At 52.3% G+C, this 25,185-nt stretch overlaps 1 protein-coding gene across 7 annotated transcripts in view; it reads left to right on the top strand.

The window, feature by feature from the left end:
* The window catches only part of RFX1 (regulatory factor X1), a 45,131-nt gene that overhangs the window by 13,773 nt on the left and 6,173 nt on the right, over positions 1 to 25,185 (top strand). For 6 of the 7 annotated variants that reach the window (XM_038772241.1, XM_038772240.1, XM_038772239.1 and 3 more), the window contains 10 exons: positions 10,469 to 10,578; positions 11,088 to 11,171; positions 11,917 to 12,009; positions 14,620 to 14,715; positions 15,701 to 15,796; positions 19,165 to 19,259; positions 20,237 to 20,594; positions 22,722 to 22,903; positions 23,461 to 23,580; positions 24,795 to 24,910. In XM_038772241.1, the coding sequence (XP_038628169.1) occupies positions 10,477 to 10,578; positions 11,088 to 11,171; positions 11,917 to 12,009; positions 14,620 to 14,715; positions 15,701 to 15,796; positions 19,165 to 19,259; positions 20,237 to 20,594; positions 22,722 to 22,903; positions 23,461 to 23,580; positions 24,795 to 24,910 (1,342 nt within the window). In that variant the 5' untranslated portion in view covers positions 10,469 to 10,476. The remainder of the gene's footprint in view (positions 1 to 10,468; positions 10,579 to 11,087; positions 11,172 to 11,916; positions 12,010 to 14,619; positions 14,716 to 15,700; positions 15,797 to 19,164; positions 19,260 to 20,236; positions 20,595 to 22,721; positions 22,904 to 23,460; positions 23,581 to 24,794; positions 24,911 to 25,185) is intronic. The other variant, XM_038772242.1, reaches the window with a different exon arrangement.

Here is a 25,185-nt window from a genome sequence, read left to right as displayed (position 1 = left end):
AAAATCCTGTCGGTTCTACTCTCACATCTCTGCAATCTGCCCTCTCCTCTCCATCCACACTGCTTCTATGCTGATCCAAGCACTTACCGTATCCTGCCTTAACCCTTGCTGACTTCAGTGCCTCCTGTCTCTCCCCATTCCGGCCCATAGTTCATTCTGCTGTTCAGATCATTTTTCTGTAAAAAACGTTCAGTCCATGTTTCCCCACCCGCCAAAGCCTCCAGTGGCTACCCATCCACCTCAGCTAAAACAGAAACTCCTTACCGTTGGCTTTAAAGCTATCAATGAGCTTTCCTCCTCATAATTATGGTATTTCTTAAGTGCTTCTATGTGCCAAGCACTGTTCTAAGCATTGGTGTGGTTACAAGTTAATCAGGTTGCACACGGTGTCTGTCCCACATAGGGCTAACAGGCTAAGTAGGATGGAGTAGGATTTAATCCCCCTTTTACAGATGAGGTAACTGAGGCACAGAGAAGCGAAGTGACTTGCCCAAGGTCACGTGGCAGAGCCGGGATTTCTTTACACCAGGCCATGCTGTTTCTCACTATAACCCAACCCACACATTCTGCTCCACTAACACCAACCTACTTTCTGTTTCCCGATCTCATCTATCCCATCATCGACCCCTTGCCCACATTCTCCCTCTGGCTTGGAACTCCCTCCCCCTTCCTATCCGACAGTCTACCTCTCTCCCCACCTTCATAGCCATCTTAAAGTCACATCTCCAAGAGGCCTTCTCAGACTAAGCCCTTTATTTCCCCATCTGTCCTCCCCTCTGCATTGCCTGTGAAGTTAACTGGCTGTGTACCCCAAAAGCACCTTGATACTCTCACCCCAGCCCCATAGCACTTATGTACATGCCCTTATACTCTACTGTTTCCCCTATCTCCAATCTGTTTCCCCCTGTCGATTGTAAACTCCTTCTGGACAGGGATTGGGTGTACCAACTCTGTTGTGCATTCCCAAGTGCTAGTACAGTGTTGTGCTCAATAAATACCATTCATTGGTTGATTGGTCGATAGACCACACCCTTCTCCTGGACACACTACTAACTTTGGTTCTCTCCTCATCTTCCCCTTACCTCTCTGGCCATTCCTTCTCAGTCTCTTTTATTGGCTCTTCTGCTGCCTCCCACCACCTCAATGTGGGCATTCCTCAAGGCTCTTTTCTAGGTCCCTTTCTCTTTTCACTCTACATCCACTCCTTTGGGGAGCTCATCCGCTCCCACGGCTTCAACTCGATGCAGATGATTCCCAGATCTCCCTCGCTATCCCCAACCGTTCTCCTTCTCTGCAGTCCCTCATCACCTCCCATCTCCAGGCCATTACTTCACAAATGTCTTGCTAGCACCTCAGATTCAGAATGTCCAAAACCGAACTCATCTTTCTTCCCAAATCCTGTCCTCCACCTAAATTTCCCATCACAGTTGACAATGCTACCATCTTTCTGGTCTCTGGACCCTGTAACCGTGGCATTACCCATAACTTTTCTCCCCGCCCCCTTTCCCTCTCTCCCTCCCTCCCCCTCTCCCTCTCCCTCCATCAACCCCCATATTCAGTCTGCCTCAAAATCCTGTCAGTTTTTCCCTCCCAACATCCCCAGGATCCAGTTCTTCCTCTTCACTGGTCCAGGCACTTATACACCAGCTTAACTATTACATCAGCCATGTGCCCTAGTGAAAAGAGCACATCCCTGGGAGTCAGAGGACCTGGGGTGTAATCTCACCTCTGCCAATCAGTCGGTCGTATTTATTGAATACTTGCTGTGTGTCGAACACCGTACTAAGTGCTTGGGAGAGTACAACATAACAGAATTGGTAGGCATGTGCCCTGCCCACAATGAGCTTACAGTCTAGAGGGGGAGACAGACATTAATAGAAATAAATTATGGATATGTATGTAAGTGCTGTGGGGATGAGGGAGGGGTGAATAAAGGGTGCAAATCCAAGTGCAAGGGCAATGAGGAAGGGAGTGGGAGAAGAGGAAATGAGAGCCTAGTCGGGGAAAGCCTGCCACTAGGCTGCTGTGTGACCTTAGGCAAGTCACTTGACTTCTGTGCCTGTTTCCTCATCTGTAAAATGGAGATTCAATACCTGGTCTCCCTCCTACTTACAATGTGAATCCCATGTCTCTTCCTCCCTTCAAGGCCCTACTGAGAGCTCACCTCCTCCAGGAGGCCTTCCCAGACTGAGCCCCTTCCTTCCTCTCCCCCTCGTCCCCCTCTCCATCCCCCCATCTTACCTCCTTCCCTTTCCCACAGCACCTGTATATATGTTTATATGTTTGTACATATTTATTACTCTATTTATTTATTTATTTATTTTACTTGTACATATCTATTCTATTTTATTTTGTTAGTATGTTTGGTTTTGTTCTCTGTCTCCCCCTTTTAGACTGTGAGCCCATTGTTGGGTAGGGACTGTCTCTATATGTTGCCAATTTGTACTTCCCAAGCGCTTAGTACAGTGCTCTGCACACGGTAAGCGCTCAATAAATACGATTGATGATGATGATGATGATGTGGGACCTGATGACCTTGTATCTACCCCAGCACTTCATATAGCACTGCTTAGCACTTAGTAAGTGCTTAACAAATGTCACGATTATTATTATTGTTGTTATTATTATCATCATCTGCCTTCTCACTTATCTCCCTGCTTCCAGTCTCACCCATCTCCAGTCCGTCCTTCACTCTGCCTTTTTGTCACTGTGCCTCATTCTAGTTTCTCCCACCGCCGACCCCTCGCCCACACCCTTCTCCCTGCCTGGACCTCCCCACTCCTTCAAATCTGACAGACCACAGATCTCCCTGTCTTCAAAGCCCTCCGAAAATCACAGCTTCTTCTAGAGACCTATGACCCCTAGGTTATCTTCCCCCGTCCTGCCATTTCAGCACCGCTGCACTACCCGAACACTTGTGATCTCACAACCTCCTTTAGCACCTATGTCCATTTCTTACCTACTCTCTAACTTAAGCACCAACTCATGTACATAACCCATTTTCAATTTTTCTCATTCCTCCTATCCCTGAATTATTTCAGTGTCTCCCCTATGTAGAATGTCAGGTATTGAATTTCCTTGAGGGCTGGGACTCTCATCATTATCACCAATGGTATTTATTGAGCACTTACCATGTGCCAAGCACTGTACTGAGCACTCGGGGGAATCCAGTACAGCAGAGTTGGTAGACACATTTCCTGCCCATGGTGAGTTTACAGTCTAGAGGGGGAGATAGACATTAATATAAATCTATCTACGAACTCTGTTCTGCTTTCCCAAATGTTTGATACAGTACCCTTCAAGGAGTAGGTGCTCAGGAAATACCAAATGATTACATTCCAGGCCTGGTGGAGGTGAGGTTTGCTCAGCTTAAGATGTTCTTATGGGAAGATTCTTTCTCAGTCTATTAATCACAGTTTCTCTCCTCTCTGTTGAAAATTGCCTGGGGTATTTCACCATCATTAGGACTGGTTCCCCCATTATTAGAGTCTCAGAAGTTCAGTTAGCCGGGCTCCTTCTCCTCCTCCTCCTCCTCCTCATTAACATTGATTGAGTTCCTATTTGTGTGCAGCACTGTATTAGGTGCTTGGGGATATCGAATTGGGAGCTATATTTATCGTTCCCTGAAGGGGCCAGAAGGCTTAGAGAAGCATTTCTTTTGATCATGAGTCAGCCATTGATTGTAGAGTGTTTCCTCACCAAGACATCTGCATTAACTCACACCAGGAGCATCAGTGGGCTCCATGACAGCTAGCCACTGAGTGGTGAGAATTGTCTGGGTCTCTTCCATGGCTAGAAGCAAATGGAGACTATCCAGAGCAAAGAGCAGTGAGAATGGGTGGGGCCCTTTGGGTTTTAACTCCTTGGTTGATTGCTGGGAAGGCCCAGACTGGAAGGCAAAATGAAAAGATGCCTAGTCTAACAGCCAATGAATCACATCCCAAACTCATCAACTCTGGTGGTGACTTTATCAGTAAAAAATAAATTACCCCCTCGGTCAAAATACTTTGAATTCATTAATCTCTGTCCTCGAGGCAGCAGATCTTCTGACAGAAACCAAACCACAGTGGCAGTGGGTTTAACTCTCAGAAGGAGTTCACCTGCCTGAACCCACATAAAGGGAGCCAAGTCCCAAGGGCCACATGTCTTAAAAGGGAAGGGAAATCAGTCCTTTAGCACATATTTCTGCCTCCCCACCCCCCCCCCCCACTGCCGCCACCACTCCATTAGTGTTATGTTTCGGCAAATGATAATTACTTGTGCTTGAGAGCTCAGAAGAAATCAGGCCACAGGCTAGGCTAATCTCCTTTCTCTATTTTGTTTCTATTAGGTTCTCATGGGGGATTCTGAGTGTACTTGTTTGGGCTGGCACATGTTTGGTTTTGAGTCCAGTGAGACTAGAAGCAGATGTGGGGGGGTGGAAACTGAAAGTGTAAGGCGGGGGTGCCCCTGCAAGTCTGCTGTTCAGGGAGTATTTTTGTGGGCCTATAAGGGTTTTCAGGCTGGGTGCATTTTAGCCTTTGATGTGGATTATAACCCTTTAGACCAATGCTTTCCTTCCCCTTTGAACGTCCCTGTAAGAAAGAGGGGGTTGTAAGGAAAGTTCAGCCAGTTCAGTGGAACTGGGTTCCATGCTTGGAAAAGACCCCACGTGTAACAACCAGGGGAATTTTGTGGTGGTGGTGGTACAGAAGTAGGGTCCTCCTATACCGATTCCCTGCCCCAAGGAGTTCTGGGACATCTAGATCAAGAAATGTGATCTGCTTACCAGACATCATCATTTAGGCTACATGTCCCAGAAATAATGTGAGGCATAAAAGCCCATTCCTCCCTCCTGCTTCTTGCTTCAAGTCCCTCATCTATCATATCTGTAGTCACCATCCTTCCCATGGGACTTAAGCAGTGATATGATGGGCTATGGGTTAGGCAGAGCTGGTACTTAAATCCACGTCTGCTCACTCCCTACCCTCATTTCTGTCAACCCGTACCCTGCCATGGTGAGTGACACCCCTTTGCCCCAGGGACGCAGGCAGCTGGAGGAGCTAAGCCGGTCTCGTGACAGCATCATCATCTATGATATTTATGGAGGGCCTATTGAGTGTAAAGTGCTGTACTAAGCACTTGGGAGAGTACAGCAGGAGTGAGGTACATGTTCCCTGCCCTCTGGGAGCTTACAGTCTAATGGGGGAGCAAAAATGATTTACAGTGGGATTTGATTAGGACTGAGCATATGGTCTTTTTTATAGAGAGACCAACATGGGGAAGAGCTAAGTTCGCTGCCTAGTTTTGCAGCCAGTTCCTGCGATGTTTTGGCCTGTAAGCAGAGGAAGATCTCTGGGTCGGGCTTGGGCCCTGATTGCAGAAGCAGGGTCTTTTGGAGTCTTAATAATAACAATAATAATAATAATAATAGTATTTGTTACGGTCTTCAGAGGATTATTGTTGTCGTCATTGACATCATCAATAACAGCATTTACACAGAGTGCCTACTGGGTGCAGAGCGCTGCATTAGGCACTTGGGAGACTACGGTAGGAATAAAATACACAGTTCCTGCCCTCGAGGAGTTTACAATCTGAGCAGACACAAATTGCCAAGCCTGTATTAGGTTCTCAGAGAAAGCCGAAATACTTAAATAGAAGCAGTTCACTCTCACAATCTCCCTTTGAGTCGGGGGGCAGCGACCATGCTCGTTGTGTAACTGGGGAAGCTGGAGCAATAGAGTGGCTAAGCAGTTGTCCCGAGGTCATACAACACATCATTGACCAAGCTGAGTGTGCTTGGCCACTCACTCATTTCTCTAACCCTCCCCTCCGTTTAGTTCTCCTTACCCTGTGGGGCCAGCATAGTGAGATGTCAAGAAAGCCTAGTGGAAAGAGCCCGGGCCTGAGAGGCAGAGGACCCAGGTTTTCATCCTGGCTTTGCCACTTGCCTGCTGTGTGGGATCTGGGCCTCAATTTCCTCATCTGTTGAATGGGGCTTCAATACCTGTTCTCCCTCCTATTTAGACTCATGATCTTGTAACATGGCTCAGTGGAAAGAGCACGGGCTTGGGAGTCAGAGATCATGGGTTCTAATCCCGGCTCCGCCACTTGTCAGCTGTGTGACTTTGGGCAAGTCACTTAACTTCTCTGGGCCTCAGTTATCGCATCTGTAAAATGGGGATTAAGACTGTGATCCCCATATGGGACAAGGTGATGACCTGTATTCCGCCCCCCCCCAGCATTTAGAACAGTGCTTGGCACGTAGTATGTGAAGCAGCGTGGTTCAGTGGAAAGAGCCCGGACTTTGGAGTCAGAGGTCATGGGTTTGAATCCCATCTCCACCGCTTGTCAGCTGGGTGACTTTGGGCAAGTCACTTCACTTCTCTGGACCTCAGTTCCCTCATCTGGAAAATGGGGATTAAAGACTGTGAGCCTCCGGTGGGACAACCTGATCACTTTGTAACCTCCCCAGCGCTTAGAACAGTGCTTTGCACATAGTAAGCGCTTAATAAATGCCATTATTATTATTATTATTATAGTAAGCGCTTAACAAATGCTATTATTATTATTATGAAGCAGTGTGGCTCAGTGGAAAGAGCACGGGCTCTGGAGTCAGAGGTCAGGGGTTCAAATCCCAGCTCCGCCAGTTGTCAGCTGTGTGACTTTGGGCAAGTCACTTAACTTCTCTGTGCCTCAGTTACCTCATCTATAAAATGGGGATTAAGACTTTGAGCCCCCCGTGGGATAACCTGATCACCTTGTAACCTCCCCAGCGCTTAGAACAGTGCTTTGCACATAATAAGTGCTTAATAAATGCCATCATCATCATCATTATTATTATTACCCCAGGCTTAGTACAATGTTAGGAGAAGCAGCATGGTATAGTGGATAGAGCCCAGGCCTGGGAGTCAGAAGGTCATGGGTTCTAATTCTGGCTCCGCCACTTGTCTGCTGTGTGACCTTGGGCAAGTCACTTCACTTCTCTGGGCCTCAGTTCCCTCATCTGCAAAATGGGGATTGAGACTGAGCCCCACGTGGGACAAGGGACTGTGTCCAACCTGATTTGCTTATGTCCACTCCAGCGCTTAGTACAGTGCCTGGCACAAAGTAAGTGCTTAACAAATACCACAATTATTATTATCGTCATTATTATTATTATTGGTACATAGTAAACGCTTAACAAATACCCCAAGTCTTATGAGGCCTTTTGCCTGTTGCTGCTTCCTGCTGGTGGGGGCTTCCAATCGCTGCTTGAGAGCAAAGCTGAGCACAACCCTCCAAATGAGGAAGCAACTGTAGCACTCCTCTCCTGATCATTCCACGGGATGAACCCTGGGAAAACGTACTTGCTCACCTGAAGAATTTCAGCTTTTTGAACATTAACGCGTGGGGTGGGCGGAAAAGTCCTTTTTCGATGGGATCTTGCGTTAGCACCAGCTGAAGGTCAGGAATATAGTAGCTCAGATCTGTGGTACCCCTCCAAGCTGGGAAACAGACCCCAAAATGGGAAAGCAGGCAACAGGTCTTGGTTGGTGACCAGGACCGAGTCTTTTGTGCTTCAGTTGCCCTGTCCATCTTGTGGGCCAGAGGAAATGAGCATTTTCTGAACCCAGATCCAGATCACCTGGCATTTTCCCCCTGCCTCTTCAGTGTTGGGCTCCAGCTCAGGAGGAGCCCATGCTGCCAAGGTTGTTTGGAGTTTCTGTCGGTTATCCGGTTTCTCCTATCAAGCCCAGCTGAGTTGCAGTCACTTATGCCTTCCCTCAGGAGGCACCAGCAAGATGCCTGGGGAGGCCCAAAGTGAACCCAATTCAAGGCAGTTAAACAACATCCATAAATTGAAGGTTCCCTGGCCTGCCGCTGGCCAGTCATTTAGTAGAGCATTGCTAATTGCTCACCATTGGCTTCCCAGTAACCGCCTGCCTCGGCTGGCCACCGCTTTGCAGAAAGCCAGCCCAAGCTCCAGAGGGAGTGGCAAGGCCTTCCTATGCGCTCAGTTACTAATTAGCAGCATCCCTGGTGAGGCTGGGGTAATTGGGGGGATTTGACCAGGCTCTCTCTCTCTGGAAACCGCTCTAACATCCAAATGCTCCCTAATCCCCCTAACCTACGCTCGGCAGCGGCTCACAAAAAAGCAACAATAACAGAAGGTTCACGTACCATCTGGCTGTGAGGCACAGGAGATGGAAGTCCAAGTGACACATGTTACTGCAACCCACGAGCCCCAGAGTTTGAGCTGAGGGGATGGTTGCCGGTTCCCCTGTGCTGGCGCTTCTGCCACACCCAACTCTGCTGGCCCCTCTGAACTTTTCTTCCTGGGACCTGGGGTTTGGGCGGGGTAGGGGGACTGGCGGTCAATTCTCATGGCTCCTCTCTGTACCGGGCTGCTTCCTTGGCCTGTTATCGTGCCCTCTCAAGCATGCCTCCTTAGCTCCAGGCAGATTCCACCACAGCTTTAAGAATAAGCTATATTCTCCCTTATAGTGTGGTGATAGAATCGCTAGAATAAGGCCTTTGAGCTCCCGAGCCGCCTTCCCCACGAGACTGTTGGGGGTGTTCACCCGCAAGCTCCCACCACATCCCTGATGAGAGCCCAACTTCCCCAAGCAAGAAATCCCCAAACCCAGTTTGGGTAGGGATCTTGATGAACGGTGTAGGATTTGGCCGAATGGACCTGCACGAGCAGTGGAGGTTGGATAGGGGCCTGGAGATTTGTATACTAGAAGCACCCCGCCCCGCCTCGGCTCCCGTTAATAACCTCCAAAGAGATGTTCATGAAACTTGAACTGCTCCCTCCTGATAGCATCAGCCCCAGGTACGCAGACTTTCTTCTTGACCTCCGGGTGTTCCACACCACCCCAAGCACAGCAAGGGCCCTGGCTTGTTTTGCACCAACTATGAGGGAAATGTTTATTCAGAAAGGACTAGCAGGAGCTTTGGAGCCAACGAGGGGGGGATTAGCTCACCAAGGTTGCTGGTATAAAAGCTGCCCTCATTCCCAACCGCTCCCTCAGAGAGGCGTGACAGAGGAGCTGGGCCAGCCACCCCGGACTGCACCATGTTTTACGATTGTCTCTTCACAGCTCCCTGCCAGCGTGAGTAATCACCACCTTTCTGCCATTCCTTTCACTCTAGTCAATTTCCTCTCCCCTCACCCCTACCACAGACTTCTCAAAGGAGAGAAGTTCAGGTAGATGGAGGAAAGAGATAGCCCAGGCCAATTGGAAAGGGGAACCCGAGGGACCAGGGTGGAGGGCGATAGGCCTGGCTTGGTTACTGCCCCGTCGTCTGGGCCACGGCAGGCCACCCTCCCAGCCGACCGAGGACCTCGTTTTCCCCGCCTGAGTAACAGAACTGCTGGCTCCTGGCCGGAGTGTGGGGCGATGACATTAGCAACTAGGAGAATCAAATCACGGAGAATACCGTGCTGCCGATAGAGAGGGCAGAGGGTGGCCTGAGCCACAGGGTGAAAGCCTGAATATCCTGAATCCCTTTCTGGAGCTGGTCCCTATCCCCTGTGTAGCCATTAGCCGAGGGCTTTTGCCAGGCCCTCCTGTTTCTCCTGAGCCTCAGTTTCCACGTTGAGCCAGGGAGATGTCTGCATGACAATTGGGAGGTGAAAGATGCATTTAAGTCCTGAGCCCCAAGACTAGACTGGAAAGAAGGATATGAACACCTCAGGTATGTGCTTCTGGAATATTTTCTTCTTTGGCCCCTTCCCCATGAGGAAAAGCCAAACCGAATCCGAGGAAGAGGTCTCACGGTATGTGGATCGAGTGCCGATTGAGGCCTCTTAAGAATCTCCGAACGGACTGAGGCTTCCCAGCCCTGTCCTGACCACCCCTCAGCCTTTTTCTCTGGCACCCTCCCCCTAAGAGCACTTGTGCCTTTTGCTGGCGGGCCTCCCACCCTGGACTTTGGAGCAATCTCTTTCCATCAACCAAGTGGCTGGCCATTTCTTGGGAATCCCCACTTTGTGCGGGGATTTCTGTATCTCCTGTTTCCTAAGGGGAACTCATGCCAAAGGAGTGCATAGATTTGCCTGTAGTTTCCGGTTCTACAACCAGTCTGGCAGAAGTCTGGCTGGGATGTGACGAGATTTCAGTTCCGTTTATTGAGATTTCCCCGATGCCAGAGAAGCGCTTGCCTGATAAGGAAACAAAACTCAACGTGAAGGTTTTCATCCCCTCAATTTACCGAGCTTCTCCCCCGCTGTTACGTTCACAGCATTTTATAGACATTCTTAGGCCTCACAGCTTCCTTGGGGGACCTGAGGCTTAAGGCTGAAAAGCAGCTTGCCCAATGAGGCAGTATCAGAATCAGGCCTGGGATCCAGGGCTCCCAACTCCCAGCCCCCCGGTGTCTTGGACCAAATTGGGGCGATACGACTTCCGTTGCTGCTTTGCTCTTTGGGGAGCCAGGCGCCGGCCCTCATGATTGACCTTTCCCAGTGGGATTAACTCTCCCCTCCACTCCCTTCCGGCAGAAGGCACCATGAGGGCCAACGAGACCGTGTCCGAGTCCAGCCCAGGCTCCACGGCCACCCAGTCCGGAGTGCCCACACAGGTGGTTCAGCAGGTCCAAGCCACGCAGCAGGTAGGATCTTCCATGTTCCCGTCTCACCTCCTTGGTCCTCTGCCCCCGCTCCAAGAGGGGCGTTGGACTGTGGGAGGGAGGGGCGGGAATCCAAAGTTTCCAGGCCCAGCCGGCGCCTGTTGGTCCATTCCTTGCCGTTGAGACCAGGTGGTGCTTTGCTCCTTTCACCGGTCCTCCACACCTCTGCCAAGAGAGCGTTTCAGGTGTTTTCCCGTCTGCCAGAACCATCTTTTTGCCTTCTGCTATCAAGATGCTTCACTCCCTTCTGCTTGGCCATCCCTTCTCCCTCACTACGCCTTCCCTAGTCGTGGCTTCCCAACCGGTGGCTCTGTAAAGTGTCTACTCCCAGCCCGTGGCTCAGCCTGAGAATGACTCCTCTAGGTTTTTTAAATCGTCCGCCCAACCCCCAGGACCCAGGCACCACTCCTCCCCCAGGCTCTAGTCCTTCGAAAGCAGTTTTAATAGCCCCTACCCCTCTGTTAAACGCCCAACATGTTTCGGTCCAACAGAGGCTGCTGGTCCAGGCGAGCGTGCAGTCCAAGCCCACTGCCATGTCTCCACTCCAGCTCACGAACGTCCAAGTGCCCCAGCAGGTAAGTCTGCTGCACTCCTGGGACTGAGGAAGAGTGTCTCCCTCCACAGAGCTGCCCCCCTGTCTTAAGGACTGGCAGCTCCCCTCTCCCTCACCCCCTCCACTTCTCTCCCCAACTCAGGTTCTTCCTTGCTATGAAGCCGGAAACCTAAGCCCCTCCTATGCTGCCCAGTTCTGCTCCCTCTCTAATCACGGAAATCAGAGCTGCCAGACACCCAGCTATCCTCTCCGATGTTGTCGAGAGGCATTAGATCGGGTCTCGTCTCCCTAGTCAGAAGGACTATCGAGGCCAATTACAGCCCAGCCCCAGAGAGGAGGTGGGCCGAGCCTTGCCCCCGGATTTCTCTGCCAACCGGCATGTTCTCGCTCAGCAGTGCCGGGGCTGGGACAGATGAGTGCCTCTCACTGGGGGCTGGGGGGCCTCCCGGAATCTATCACAGTAAAGCAAGAAGCTTGTGAAAGGGAAAGGGAGGAATCAAAGCTCAGCTTGGAAGAATTGACCCCCAGGGCGATTCTTCTGCCCATATTACAGAGGAAAAAAGTGACTCCTAGAGCTGAGGTGAGCCAGAAGTCACCTTGGCCCGTCAGTGACCAGCCTGGGAACGGGACCAGGTGGCTTGACTTCCTTCAGGAGCATTGTAAAGGCAGCCAGCCACCCCTGGGGGCCTCTTAGGCTGGGCCATGTCCAAAATGACCGCACCCTCCCTCACCCTGAGTTTTGCTCACCCCAGTTTCTCTCTTTGCAGCGGCTGGTGGTCCAAAGCGCGACCCAGGCCAACAAAGGAGGCCAAGTCTCACTGGCCGTGCACAGTGTCCAGCAGGTGCACTCTCCCCCAGAGGTAAGTGATGGAGCCTGCTGAGGAGACAGGCTGCCCCACCCCTGCTGAGGAGACAGGCTGCCCCCCCCCCCCCCCCTTCTCTCTCCCACCTGCTGTCGAGGACCCAGGGTGCTCTGCCTCCAGGCCCAATCGGAAAGAATGAATCGTCCCCTCTCTTGACCCATTTCTGGGCAGCACTGGGCCAAGTCTCCCAGCTGCAGGGGTGCCACCCAGCATCCTTACCCCGAGAAGGTGGCTCCCAGAAACCCTTCGTCCCCAGGCCCAGCAAATAGAGGCTACCCTGGCTCTTAGCATTGCTGATGACATTTAGTGAGATTAACCAGAAAAGCTCTTCGCCAAGTGGGGAAAAAAATTGCCATTATGCTGATCTCCCGGTGGCTCCCCCAGTCCAGGTGGCCATTCCCCAAGGTTCTTGCCCCTAGATCCTTTTCCCAGGGCAAGTGAATGGAAGAACAGCCCAGTACTTGGGGCAGTGCTGCATTACATAGTAAAGTATTTGGGTTGTGCTGCTGGGAACGGTTCATTCACTGCCACCGTACCCCAGAAGTGGCAGCATCTCAGGGATGAAATGCAGACCCTCCCTCCCTCCCTAAGGCAGCAGTGTCTCTGATCCAGGGAGAGTGCTGGCCACACAAGTCTTTGTTGGACTTTTCTAATCTGCACCGTTTCCATCAAGACCCAGGAGGTGGGGTGGGGGGGACTGAAGAGGAGGGCCAGTCCCAGAAGCAGGAGCAACGCTCCTGCTTTCCCATCGCAGTGCACACTCTTATCGTCTCCTACATACCACTCCCAACTACTCTGGCTGTGGGATGAAGCCAAGTGAAAGGGAGAAAACTCCCATTCTCAAGCTCTGCACCTCAACCCTGTCACATTTGTTGCCAGTCTCAGAGGTTCGTGTGAAAAGTTATGAGAGGCTCTGGGAGGGGCTGTTCTCAAGCTCAAGAAATTTATCTCTCCCATGGGCTGCCTGGGAAAATCGGCCACTGGGTAATTATCTTCCCAAGCAATCGAACTCTGGTACTGCCTGGACTCCTCTCCAGGAGGAGGAGGAGGAAGAGATTATTTCACTCTGAGGACCCTGGGATGTAACTTCTAGCCATGGTGGGAGTGGGCTCAACTCCCCAGGATGGTTTGGGGGTACTCAATCAATGATGTTTACTGAGCGTGGACTGCGTGCAGAGCACTGGACTAAATGCTTGGGGACGTACAGTATAATATAATTGGTAGACACAATCCCTGTCCTCAAGGCTCTTACAATCTAGAGAAGGAGAAAAATTACAGATAAGTGAGGTGGTAAAGAATAAGGATATAGACATAAATGCTGTGGGGCTGGGGAAGGTGTGACTATCAGAGTGCCTAAGGGGTACAGACCCAAGTACGTAGATGACCCAGAAGGAAGGGTGAATAGTATCGGGAGATGAGAGGTTAGGTAAAGCTTCTCAAAGGAGATATCATTTCAGGAGGGCTTTGGAAGATGGAGATAGTGGCGGTCTGTCGGATATAAAGGGAGAGGGAATTCCAGGAAGGAGGGAGGGTGTGAGCAAGGGTTTGACGGTGAGATAGCCTAGATCGAGGTCCAGTAAGGAGGTTAGTGTTAGAGGAGAAAAGTGTGCAGGCCGAGTTGTAAAGGGAGAGGAGCAAAGATAAGTAAGGAGGTGGATGGGCAAGCATTGGAGATACTTGAGTGGTCAGGAGACATGTGCGGAATGATTTTGTAGAAAAATGATCTGGACAGCAGAGTGAAGTACAGATTGGAGCGGGGAGAGACAGAGGGCAGGGAGGTCAGCAAGGAGGCTGATCCAGTAGTCAAGGCAGGATAGGATAAGTGTCCGGACCAGTCCTGCCTCCCTTCCCCTGGGGAAGGATTTGAAGTGTTGGCCAGTAGCAAGTAGGAAAAGAGAGGGCTGAAAACAAACAACTGGACTGAGCCAGGTCCTCTGAGTTCCCTCATTGTGAGTCGGCTTATTCTAGCTGAGTCCTGTCTCTCTCTCTCTGGATTTTGGCTTTCTTATCTGTAACATGCGGAGAAAGAGTCCCTGCCCCTCTCCTGCCAAGAACTTCTGTCTTTCTCTTCTTCCTCCTCCACCTCCTCCTTCTCCTCCAGCCCTTTCAGAAAATGCTTCTCCTCCCCTATCTACGCAGAATAGAGGGAAGCAGTGCTTAATTTGTCAGACGCCTCCTGGCTGGGTTGCTTGAGAATGGCGGAGACGGGTTGGCGAGTAGTTGGAGGGGCAGGAGCTCCCCTTTCTGCCACGGCTTGAGTACGACCCCATTAGCAGTTCTGGGCTCTGACCTGCAGCCCCGGCCCTAGTTAACACCCATCTCCCCAGTCGTGTCTTTCTCCCTCACGATGCTGGGGTTCTGGCCCGGGCCCCCGAGCTCTGATCCTAAGTCCGGGGACTGAGTCCGAGCAAGCCCCGGCACAGTTTTGAATCCTGGAGGGAAGCAACTTGCCAGGGTCCCTAGTGAATCAGGAAAAGCAAAGGGAATAGAACCTGAGAGGCTTGTCTCCGATTGTTGTTTGTACTGTCATTTGGGGGACAGCAGAGCTTGGCCCTTGACACCAGGCCGGCCATTCCTGACTTGGTCATGGGTCTCCTTGCCTTCCAGTGCTCACCCGTTCAGGGGGACAACTCAGCCCCCAAGGCCGGGACAGTGCAACAGCTCCAGGTGCATGGCGTCCAGACCGTCCCTGTCACGCAAGAGGTGCTGGATGGGGAGACTGAATGACCTGGGGTGGGGAGGAGAGGGAGGCACCCCCCCGCCACCCCCAACCCATCCCTTTAGGGCAGTGGACAAGCCGGGGGAAGCCAGGACTCATGGGTAGAGCTCTCTGTAGAGATTCCGAATGGAGTTGTAACTTTATCCCCCAGGCCAGCACTCTAGCCACTGGAAGAGGGTAGGCCCAAGAAGGGGTAATTGAGTTCCCTCTTAGCTCCATAGCCTGTTCAGGAGCTTGGACTCTGACTTGTAGGGCTAACCCGCCTCCCAGCTCTAGGAGGGAGATGGTGGGAGCAACTGAAGCAGGGATCAGAGAAGCCAGGGCAGGGTGGACTTCATTTAGGGTTCTATTGGGAATTCACCACATGCCCATGAACAGAGACTTCCCATCTGCCTAAGTGGGCATCCCAGTTGGCAAAGAAATTTGAGCCAAATAATAATGATTGAGGTATTCGTTAAGCGGTTACTAGGTGCCAAGCACTGTACGAAGCGCTGGGGTAGATACAAGTGCATCAGGTCAGACACAAACCCTGGCCCACATGGGCCTCACAGTTAAAGTTGGAAGGAGAACAGACATGGAATTCACATTTCCAGATGAGGAAATAGAGGCCCAGAGAAGTGAAGTACTTGCCTAGTGTCACATAGCAGGTAAGTGGCGGAGCCAGGATTAGAACCCAGATCCTCTGATTCCCAGGCCCATGCTCTTTCCACTAGGCCAGGCTGCTTCTCAATAATACTATGGTTATTATTATTAGGGCTAGAGGACCCAGGACTCCCCCAGCCCGTTCCCCTGAAAGGGCTGTGCTGGGCTAGAACTCCACCCGGTGACTAATTTGAGTGGTTGAAGGTAGGGGAAAGGGTGGAGGGGAAACAGGAGAGACAGAGACCGTGGCTCTGAGGGCTCAGGCAGCAGGCTCCAAGTAGCCAGCCTGTCAGCAACCTGACACTGCACCCTTTTTTTGTCCCACAGAGATCCGTTGTGCAGACCACTCCACAGACGCCAAAATCTGGCACCGTACAGCAGCTGACGGTGCAGGGGCTACAGCAGGTTCAACTCACTCAAGAGGTCTGTGGCAAGGAACCCTACTTCTCCCTTTCCCCCTCCCCCGCCCCCTCCCCATCCCAGATTTTCCTGCCGCCCCGGGAGAGATCAGGCCTACTGGCCACAGCGTAGAGGCCTCGTTGCCCCTCCCCGCCCCCGTTTTCACAGTTTAGGTATGGGGGTGGGGGAAACTCCTTTCTAGGAGCTGGGAACAAGAATTATCTCAAGTTGAGACTACACTCAATTGGGCAGGACCAGCCAAGTGGATCTCCCAGCCTGCGCACATTTCCGAGCCTTCGTGTCTCCAGGTGCTAGGTCTGTGAGGCCAGGGCAAAACGGGAGAACCAGTCCCTCTCCAACTCCTACCGGATTGGGAATCTATCTGAGTGGGGAGTGAAGGGACCATAAACTGTGCCTTCCCTCCTCCTTTCCTTAACCGAGGACGTGTTCTCCCGCGGGTCCCTCCCCATCCTTGGGTGTCTCTCCGGCTCTTCGAGAGGTCCTTGAGGCCCAGGGTATCTAAGTGGAACATCTTGCCACCTCTGGGATCCTTTCGTGTTTCTCTAAGTGACCACTCAGTATCTTTGTTTGTCCTCTAGAACTCAGACAGTCAGTTTCGCACTAGCAAGGGAGAACAGCAAGAGCCACAGCTACAGCAACTGCCGCCAGAGCTAGAACCAGCCGAGCTGGCCCTGGAATCACCCTTCTTGTTAGAACAGTAATGCATTCTCACAGGTAGCTGACTCCAACATGGTCAGCCCAGAGGAGTGGGTAGAACTGACGTGCGTACCCACCCAGGAGCTGCACCCGTCGCAGCCGAAAATGATGATCGAGTCACCAGGGCTTTTCTCTCAAGCCAGCCTTGACCAGAGAGTCAGTATCCAAAGATTACCCCGGGTGTTCACTTTTGGGACGGCATTTCGACCCTCTGAATAGGTTGGGGGCAAAGGGGGCTGGCTGCTAAGGGGACCCCTCTCCATGGTGCAAATGGAATTCCGCCTTATCTCTCCAGGCCCTGCCCTCAGGCTCCCAAGCTCCACCACCACATGTTCAGGCCTTACCCCTGGGCTCTTTGATACTACCATGAAAACACAGGCCCCAGCACCGGGCTCTTAGTCTCTGTCCTGCCTTGGGTTAGAGCCCTCGGACCACGGCATCTGATTCCAGGCCGAGTCCAAACTAGACCTAAAGGGAGCCGCACAAAACCGAGAGTGACCCAGGCCATTTATCAGGGTGACACAGCTGCATGTGTGCACGGTTGAACCTGTTGGCTGCTGGTTAGAGTGGGGGTAGTTACAACCACTTCACTGATTTTGCTGGGCTGATTCATGTTGGCAACACAAAACTAAAAGCTGCTATAGAATTCTTTTACCTAGGCAGCACAGCACACTGTCCAGCAACGCCGCAGTGAGAGACCAGGAAGTAGAAAACCGAATCAAGGAGGCCAGCTCATTCTCTGGGATACTGCCAGAAAGAGTGTGTTGGCAGCGGGGCGTCATAGTCCAGACCAGACTTAAAGGTCTTCAGAGCCGTAGCGATGACCACCCTTCCCTGTGGCTACGAGACCCAGACCCCGTGTAGACGTCACATCCGGTTCCTTGAGCAGTTCCACCGTTGTCATTTATGGGCCATAAGCAATTTCAAATGGCAAGATAAGTTCATGAACCCTAAAGTTCTGGAACACAGTCAGTTTCCTGAGGTGGAAGCGATGCTCACTTTAGCACAGCTGCCCTAAGTGGGACAAGGGAAGAGAATGAGCACCAATAGGATACCCAAACAGCTGCTGAGTGGGAAGCTGAAATTGGGAAACCAAAAGCCAGGAGGGCAGAGGAATTGTTGAGAGGACACTGTGAAACAAAGCCTCAGACCATGTTGAGTCTAGCTGAAAACTGGAACTGCTGAGGATGGACTAGCATGGCACACTGCTACCAAGAGAGTAGCGGCTCTTTTTGAGCAAAGCAGCATGGTTTAGTGGCTAGATCACAGGCCTGGGAATTGGAGCTGGGTTCTAACCCCAGCTTTGCCACTAGTCTGCTGTGTGACCTTGGGCAAGTCACTTTACTTCTGGGCCTCAGTTGCTTCCTCTGGAAAATGGGGATTAAAACTGTGAGCCCCATGTGGGACATGGACTGTGTCCAACCTGAGTAGCTTGTTATCTACCCCAGCGCTTAGTACAGTGCTTGGCACATAGCGCTTAATGAACACTTTAAAAAAAAAAAGAAAAAGCAGGGGAGACAAGGAGGTAAAAGAGAAAATAGCACAGGTGTGGCAAACAATTAAGCACTACAGCCCAAAGGCCAGTCTTCTCAGGTGCGTAATGTAGCAGGGATTGAGTCCCATACTGGCCTTTTCAGCCACACATGCATCTACAGTGGTGTCATCTTCTAAACATGAAAGACAACTCTATATGTGTATTTATAATAGGTATAATTCACATGCTAATCACCACACACTTGGCAGCATCCCCCTGGAAGTGAGGTCGAGGCCACATCTGGTTCAGCTTGACCTCACTTCTGGTCTAGCCCCTACCCCCAGGCTCCAGGCTGTCAAGCTGTATCCGCACTTTCTCTTCTGCCCGAAAATGGGAGCCAGAGAGGTGTTCAAACCCTATCAGGCTCATTTTTGTGCCAACTGGACCCAACTCTACTGTCTTTGATCTTGGCCCCCACAGAATTTTAAACAGGTCCCTCCTCTATGCTCCTTGGTTCTGCTCCTACATGCATGGGTCTCACACTTGTCATCTAGACTCCAGCCTTGCATTTCCCCAGATCTGAGGCAGAAATGGAGTTTTCACTGTTGATGCCTTTGACCCTGAGCTACTTCTCCCATCCCTGCTCCCTCGGTACCTGGTTTGAGCAGGTTCTGAGCCTAGTGGAGATGGTTTCAGGTTACCTGGGGACAGAGCAGGATACTTCAAGGCCTTAGCATCTCAAGGCCTCTTCAACCTGTGGCTCCTGCCCAATGAGCCTGCTGCCTTGGGTCGTAAGCTGTGGATGTGTTTTCTCCCTGAGGCAAACCCTTTGAGCCCAGGCAATCTCTGCCACCAGGAAGAGCTCTGATCCTCAAGGCCATTCTCTTCCTGTTGGCAGAGAACAGCCGGCCCCTGGGTGAAATGTGAGTCTGAGAAGGGGATGGCCAGGTCCCTGGGAGAACTGGGAAGTGGGTCCTGTCCAGTTGCAGTCAGCAGCACACCCAGCCCCAGATTAGAGCCCTCACAGAAAGCCCAGAGACCACAGCTACCCCCCAGGGCCCCTTACAATCCTATTCCCAAGCAGCCAGTATTTTAGAGGTCCCCAGGTGCCTCCCACAGGTGGTGTGAGCGGGAAGGATTGGGCCACAGCTCTGATACCTCGGCCTTTATAATCCCCAAATCCCTCCTCTCCTGTGCCCAGGTGCAGCAACTCCAGCAGGTGCCAGTTCCACACGTGTACCCCAGCCAGGTGCAGTATGTGGAAGGCAGCGATGCCGCTTACTCAGCGAGCACCATGTGAGTACTGGTGGGGCCTGGGGAGGGGCCCTGAGGAGCCCCTGAACTCCCAAGAAAGCACAGAGTAGGAGTCAGCGCTCTCCGCTTGGCCACAGCACCTGAACTGGGGCCAGTCCTTTCCCCGCACTCCCCTGCCTCCGATTCCTTTTGCCCTGCTCAGAGCAGAAGAGCGAGATTAGGATCAGGGGTACAGGTAGGCAAGAGCGATGAATAGCAGCATAGCCTAATGGATGGAACATGGCCCTGGGAGTCGGAAGGACCCGGGTTCTGATTATGGCTTAGTGGAAAGAGCACGGGCTTGGGAGTCAGAGGACGTGGGTTCTAATCCTGACTCTGCCGCTTTTGCTGTGTGACCTTGGGCAAGCCACTTAACTTTTCTGTACTCCATTTACTTCATCTGTAAAATGGGGATTTAAACCTGGGAGCCCCATGTGGGTCACGTGGCCTATTTCCAACCTTTCATTCACTCATTCAGTCACATTTATTGAATGCTCACTGGGTGCAGGGCTGTGTACCAAGTGCTTAGGAGAATACAGTACAACAATAAACGGACATAGTCCCTGACCACAGTGAACTTCCAGTCTAGTGGGGGGGGGGGGGGGGGGGGGGGGGGGGATTATCTTGTATCTGCCCTAGTGCTTAGTACAGTTTCTGGACACATGGTAAGCGCTTAACAGATACCATTAAAAAAAAGCCCCAGGGATCCTGGGCGTCGTGCGTTAGAAGGATCACCAAGGACTTAGAGGCCCACCCCCATCCAGGAGGTCCCTTCGTAGTCCAGGGCTGAATAGCGCTACCGATAGCTCCTGGGCCAGGATGTCTAGGTTCTGAACCCTGTTTCATCAGCCCGTCTTGTGGAAGACACCAGGGTCAAACTACTCACCTTGAAAGCCAAGCCAGCCAGATCTCCCTGTTCTTCCCTGCCCCCACCCCCCACCCCTCACTCACCTCCACCTCTGCCTCTTCTTGTTTTTTAGCCGCTCTAGCACCTACCCCTACACGGAGACCTCTCTGTACACCCAGAACACCGGCACCAGCTACTATGAGTCTCAGGGCACCCCTGCCCAGGTCAGCACTCCCGCCACCTCCCAAGCCGTGGCCAGCAGTGGCTCTGTCCCCATGTATGTGTCCGGGAGCCAGATTGTCACCAACTCCAGTGCTGGGGGAGGAGGAGCAGGTGGAGGAGGAGGAGGAGGAGCAGGAGGAGGAGGAGGAGGCGGCGGCGGCGGCGGCGGTGGCAGTGGAGGAGCTGGGACCTACGTGATCCAAGGCGGATACATGCTGGGCAGTTCTAGCCAGTCCTACTCACACACCACCCGTGCCTCACCAGCCACGGTAAGTTCCCAAGAGCCCAATGGAGGGCGAGCCAGTGGGAGAAGTTTGCTGGGTAGGCGTTACTAATACTGGGAGGGGGCGAGAATTTTCTACTACTCTCTCTTGCTCCCTCCCTCCCTCCCTGGAGTGTCGCCTACTGCTCTCTAGTGGCAGCTGCATGTGGTGACCAGAGGACAGTACTCTGGTCAGCCTTCTCTCTGATCTCCCATCCTCGTGTCTCTCTCCACTTCAATCCATACTTCGTGCTGCTGCCCGGATTATCTTTGTCCAAAAACGCCCTGGGCATATTACTCCCCTCCTCAAAAATCTCCAGTGGCTACCAATCAATCTGCGCATCAGGCAGAAACTCCTCACCCTGGGCTTCAAGGCTCTCCATCACCTCGCCCCCTCCTACCTCACCTCCCTTCTCTCCTTCTACAGCCCAGCCCGCACCCTCCGCTCCTCCGCCGCTAATCTCCTCACCGTACCTCGTTCTCGCCTGTCCCGCCATCGACCCCCGGCCCACGTCATCCCCCGGGCCTGGAATGCCCTCCCTCTGCCCATCCGCCAAGCTAGCTCTCTTCCTCCCTTCAAGGCCCTGCTGAGAGCTCACCTCCTCCAGGAGGCCTTCCCAGACTGAGCCCCTTCCTTCCTCTCCCCCTCGTCCCCCTCTCCATCCCCCCATCTTACCTCCTTCCAGCACCTGTATATATGTATATATGTTTGTACATATTTATTACTCTATTTATTTTACTTGTACGTATCTATTCTATTTATTTTATTTTGTTTGTATGTTTGGTTTTGTTCTCTGTCTCCCCCTTTTAGACTGTGAGCCCACTGTTGGGTAGGGACTGTCTCTATATGTTGCCAATTTGTACTTCCCAAGCGCTTAGTACAGTGCTCTGCACATAGTAAGCGCTCAATAAATACGATTGATGATGATGATGACAGTACCAGGACTGTGGAAAGAGGCGGGGTGGGATAGGGTACAGGACCGCGGTGGAGATGGGAAAAAAAAATGACAGGATGCGTCGACGGCATGATTTGGAGCAGCATAGCATAGTGGACAGAGCACGGGCCTGGGTGTCAGAAGGTAAAGGGATCTAATCCCGGCTTGCCACGTATCTGCTGTGTGACCTTGGACAAGTCACTTCACTTCTCTGCGCCTCATTACCTCCTCTGTAAAATGGGGATGGAGACAGGGAGCCTCACATGGGACAGGGTCTGTGTCCAATCCGATTTGCCTGTATCCACCCCACCGCTTCAGTACAGCACTTGGCACATAGTAAACACTTAACAGATACCACCATTATTATTATCATGAAGACTTCGTGGTCCTGAGCTGGGAAGGGTAAGGTGCAGGGGACTGCAGCAAAGCAAAGCGTGCTGGGGAAAGAGAGGTCAGGAGACCCTGAAGCCTATGAGGATCACACCGAAATGATTTGGGATGAGTAAGGTACTGCAGGGGGAAAGTTCAGTTAGAAGGACTAGATTGACAGGTGAAGAGGTGGCAGTGAGATAGTGACACTGTCCCAGAACAATTCAATCAATCAGTGGTATTTACTGAGTGCTTACTGTGGGCAGAGCACTGTACTACTCAACGCTTGGGAGGGTCCAATGTAATAGAGTCCCTACTTTTAGAGAAGTAGCATGGCATAGTGGATAGAGCACGGGCCTAGGAATCAGAAGGTCATGGGTTCTAATCCTGACTCTGCCACATCTGCTGTGTGACCTTGGGTAAGTCACATCACTTCTCTGTGCCTCAGTTACCTCATCTGTGAAATGGGGCTTGAGACTATGAGTCCCACATGGGAGAGGGACCGGGTTCAACCCGATTTGCTGGTATCCACTCCAGCGCTTAGTACAGTGCTTGACACATATTCACTTCATAACACATACCATTATTCAGAGCTACCTGACTTCCTTTCTGTTCTGAAAAGACCTCTTCTCCCTGCCTAGGCCCCTGAGAGGCACTGCCCTGATCCACCTGCCAAGGGAGGAAAAAGATGGCCAGACATCTCAGCTCTGCCCCACTGAGGGCAATGGGACTGAAGGGAAGGAACAATTGAGAGCATCAATTGGAATCTGAGGGAGGAGAAGGAAGGTGTTCCTTTGCTAATGCCTGTACCTTGCCCCTTGGCTCCCCAGGTTCAGTGGCTACTGGATAACTATGAGACGGCCGAGGGCGTGAGCCTGCCCCGCAGCACTCTGTACTGCCACTACCTCCTGCATTGCCAGGAGCAGAAGTTGGAACCTGTCAACGCCGCCTCCTTTGGCAAGCTCATCCGTTCCGTCTTCATGGGTCTCCGGACGCGTCGTCTTGGCACCAGGCAGGGCTGCTTTAACCAATGGGTCCAAGAGGCAGTTGCCCCAGGTCCACTGCCTTTGGTGGAGGGAGGGGAAGGGGCCCTTTCCGGCCACCAAAGACAACCACAATGGCAACCCCAGTAGCACCCCTCATTTCACCTCAGCTGTGGCAGTGGCTGCTGCTGGGCTAAAAGTAGCCCTGGTAGTATTGGCGGTGGGAATGTGCTCCCATGTTCCAGGAAGGGTGGGAGGTGGCAGATTTTGGCTTGTGGGTGTGCCGTGCTTCCTCTGCCTGGGCCACCCCCACCCACCACCACCACCACAGAACCTAACTCTGGTCCTGACACCAGTTAAGCCCCTTGGGACCCTGGAGCTTAAGTTGCAGCTGGTCCAAGAGGCCCTAGCTGCTCTCATCCTGGTTTTACCACGTAGTGGGGGGCCCTCAAGGGGAGGGGAGCTAATTTCAGCGTCAGAGGTTGGAGGTCCCCCACCACTTTGGGAGAACCCTCTGTCCCACTGTTGGAGGTGGGAGGGGGAAAGTCCTCTGACCCTAGCCTGAGATCTCTCATCTTCCTTCTAGGGGTAACTCTAAGTACCATTATTATGGCCTGCGCATCAAAGCCAACTCTCCATTGCTGCGCCTGATGGAGGACCAGCAGCACATGGCCATGCGGGGTCAGCCCTTTTCCCAGAAACAGAGGTAAGAGCTCCTGGTCATCACTCAAAACTCCCAGCTCACCCTCATGTCATGTCTGCTGACTGTCTCTCTGATGTGGGCTCACCCTCTCCTCCCCACCCCCACCACTACTCTCTGCCTGCCTGTCTGTCTGTCCAACCTATCTCCATCCCTTCGCCGCTCCTTACCTTGGAACATTTCTCGTACCCGGGGATCTGACAGGCAGTCTTCAGAATGAGCCCTCTCTAGCCTCCTTTGTTCTCTCCTCTCCTCTCCTCCTGAGGTGGTCCCAGAGGCCGGAGGAAGGGGGTCGATCTGAGAGCCCGGTCCCAGGTTTGGGGAAAGTGGAGATGTCCTCTGCTAATCCCCAAATCCCTGAAGCTGTTTTCCAGTCCTGATATTGAGAGGGTTCAGTGCCAGGCCCACTCCCTCCAAATCCAGACAGACCCTGCCTTCTCCAAACCAGCTTTCACAGCTCAGGTTTTGCCAGAGATTCACCCAAATCACCTACCAGTGGATTAGCATCTGGAGCCTCTACCCTCTTGACAATCTCCGGGAGGAGAGAAGCATTCTTTCTTCTGTTCTATCGTTGCTCACACGGAGGTCCATAGAGGAGAGGTGATGGCCCCAGTGTCACGCCATGCACGGCAGTTGACTGGGATTAGAATTCCCCCCATCAGACCTGCGAGAATGGCTTCCTGTCATGGGGCGTGAGGAAGTGGGTCACGTTGATTGAAGGAAGACACCACCATCATAATAATAATGATATTCGTCAAGCACTTGCTGGGTGTCAATCAATCAATCGTATTTATTGAGCGGTTACTGTGTGCAGAGCACTGTACTAAGCACTTGGGAAGTACAAGTTGGCAACATATAGAGACAGTCCCTACCCAACAGTGGGCTCACAGTCTAGAAGTGTCGAGCACTGTAACTCAGTGCTGGGTTAGATACAAGACAATCAAGTTACACAGTCCCTGGGCACATGGGGCTCACAGTCTAAGTAGGAGGGAGTAGGATTTAATCCCCATTTCACAGTGGAGGAAACTGAGGCCCAGAGAAGTGAAATGACTTGCCCAAGGTCACACAGCAGGTAGGTGGTGATCTGGGATTAGAACGCAGGTTCTCCAACTCCCCGGCCCGTGTTCTTTCTACTACACCACGCTGCTCCTCTTCGTCTGACAGGGGCTTGTGGGATGGGGAAATCCAGCTCTGGGCCAACCCGGGCCTCCATCTTTCAGGCTCAAGCCCATCCAGAAGATGGAAGGTATGACTAATGGCGTGACCGTGGGGCAGCAGCAGGCATCGGGGTTGTCCGACATCAGCGCTCAAGTCCAGCAGTATCAGCAATTCTTAGGTAAGAGTCCGTCTTCCCTGGAGCCAGCCATCGCCTCCCTCCATCCCCTCATCTTTCCTCTTCCCCCTCATCCCCCCCATCTCCCCATCCCCCCACTCCCAGCCTCAGGGACCTGGGACCTGTCCTCTCCAGGACTTACCCTTTTTGCATTTGGGAGGTGGGAGGGGCCGCAACTCCCTGGATTCCGGTGGGCACATCGGGGGCCGTCCGAGGGACCAGGTTGAGCGGAGGTGGGAATCCCTTGGAACCCTCCGCCCATTCTGAGCCCTTTCCGT

Source organism: Tachyglossus aculeatus, chromosome X1, assembly GCF_015852505.1.
Source record: "Tachyglossus aculeatus isolate mTacAcu1 chromosome X1, mTacAcu1.pri, whole genome shotgun sequence".
Taxonomy (NCBI): domain Eukaryota; kingdom Metazoa; phylum Chordata; class Mammalia; order Monotremata; family Tachyglossidae; genus Tachyglossus; species Tachyglossus aculeatus.
The sequence above is the reverse complement of the archived record's forward strand: the minus strand, read 5'-3'. Positions and strand labels throughout refer to the sequence as shown.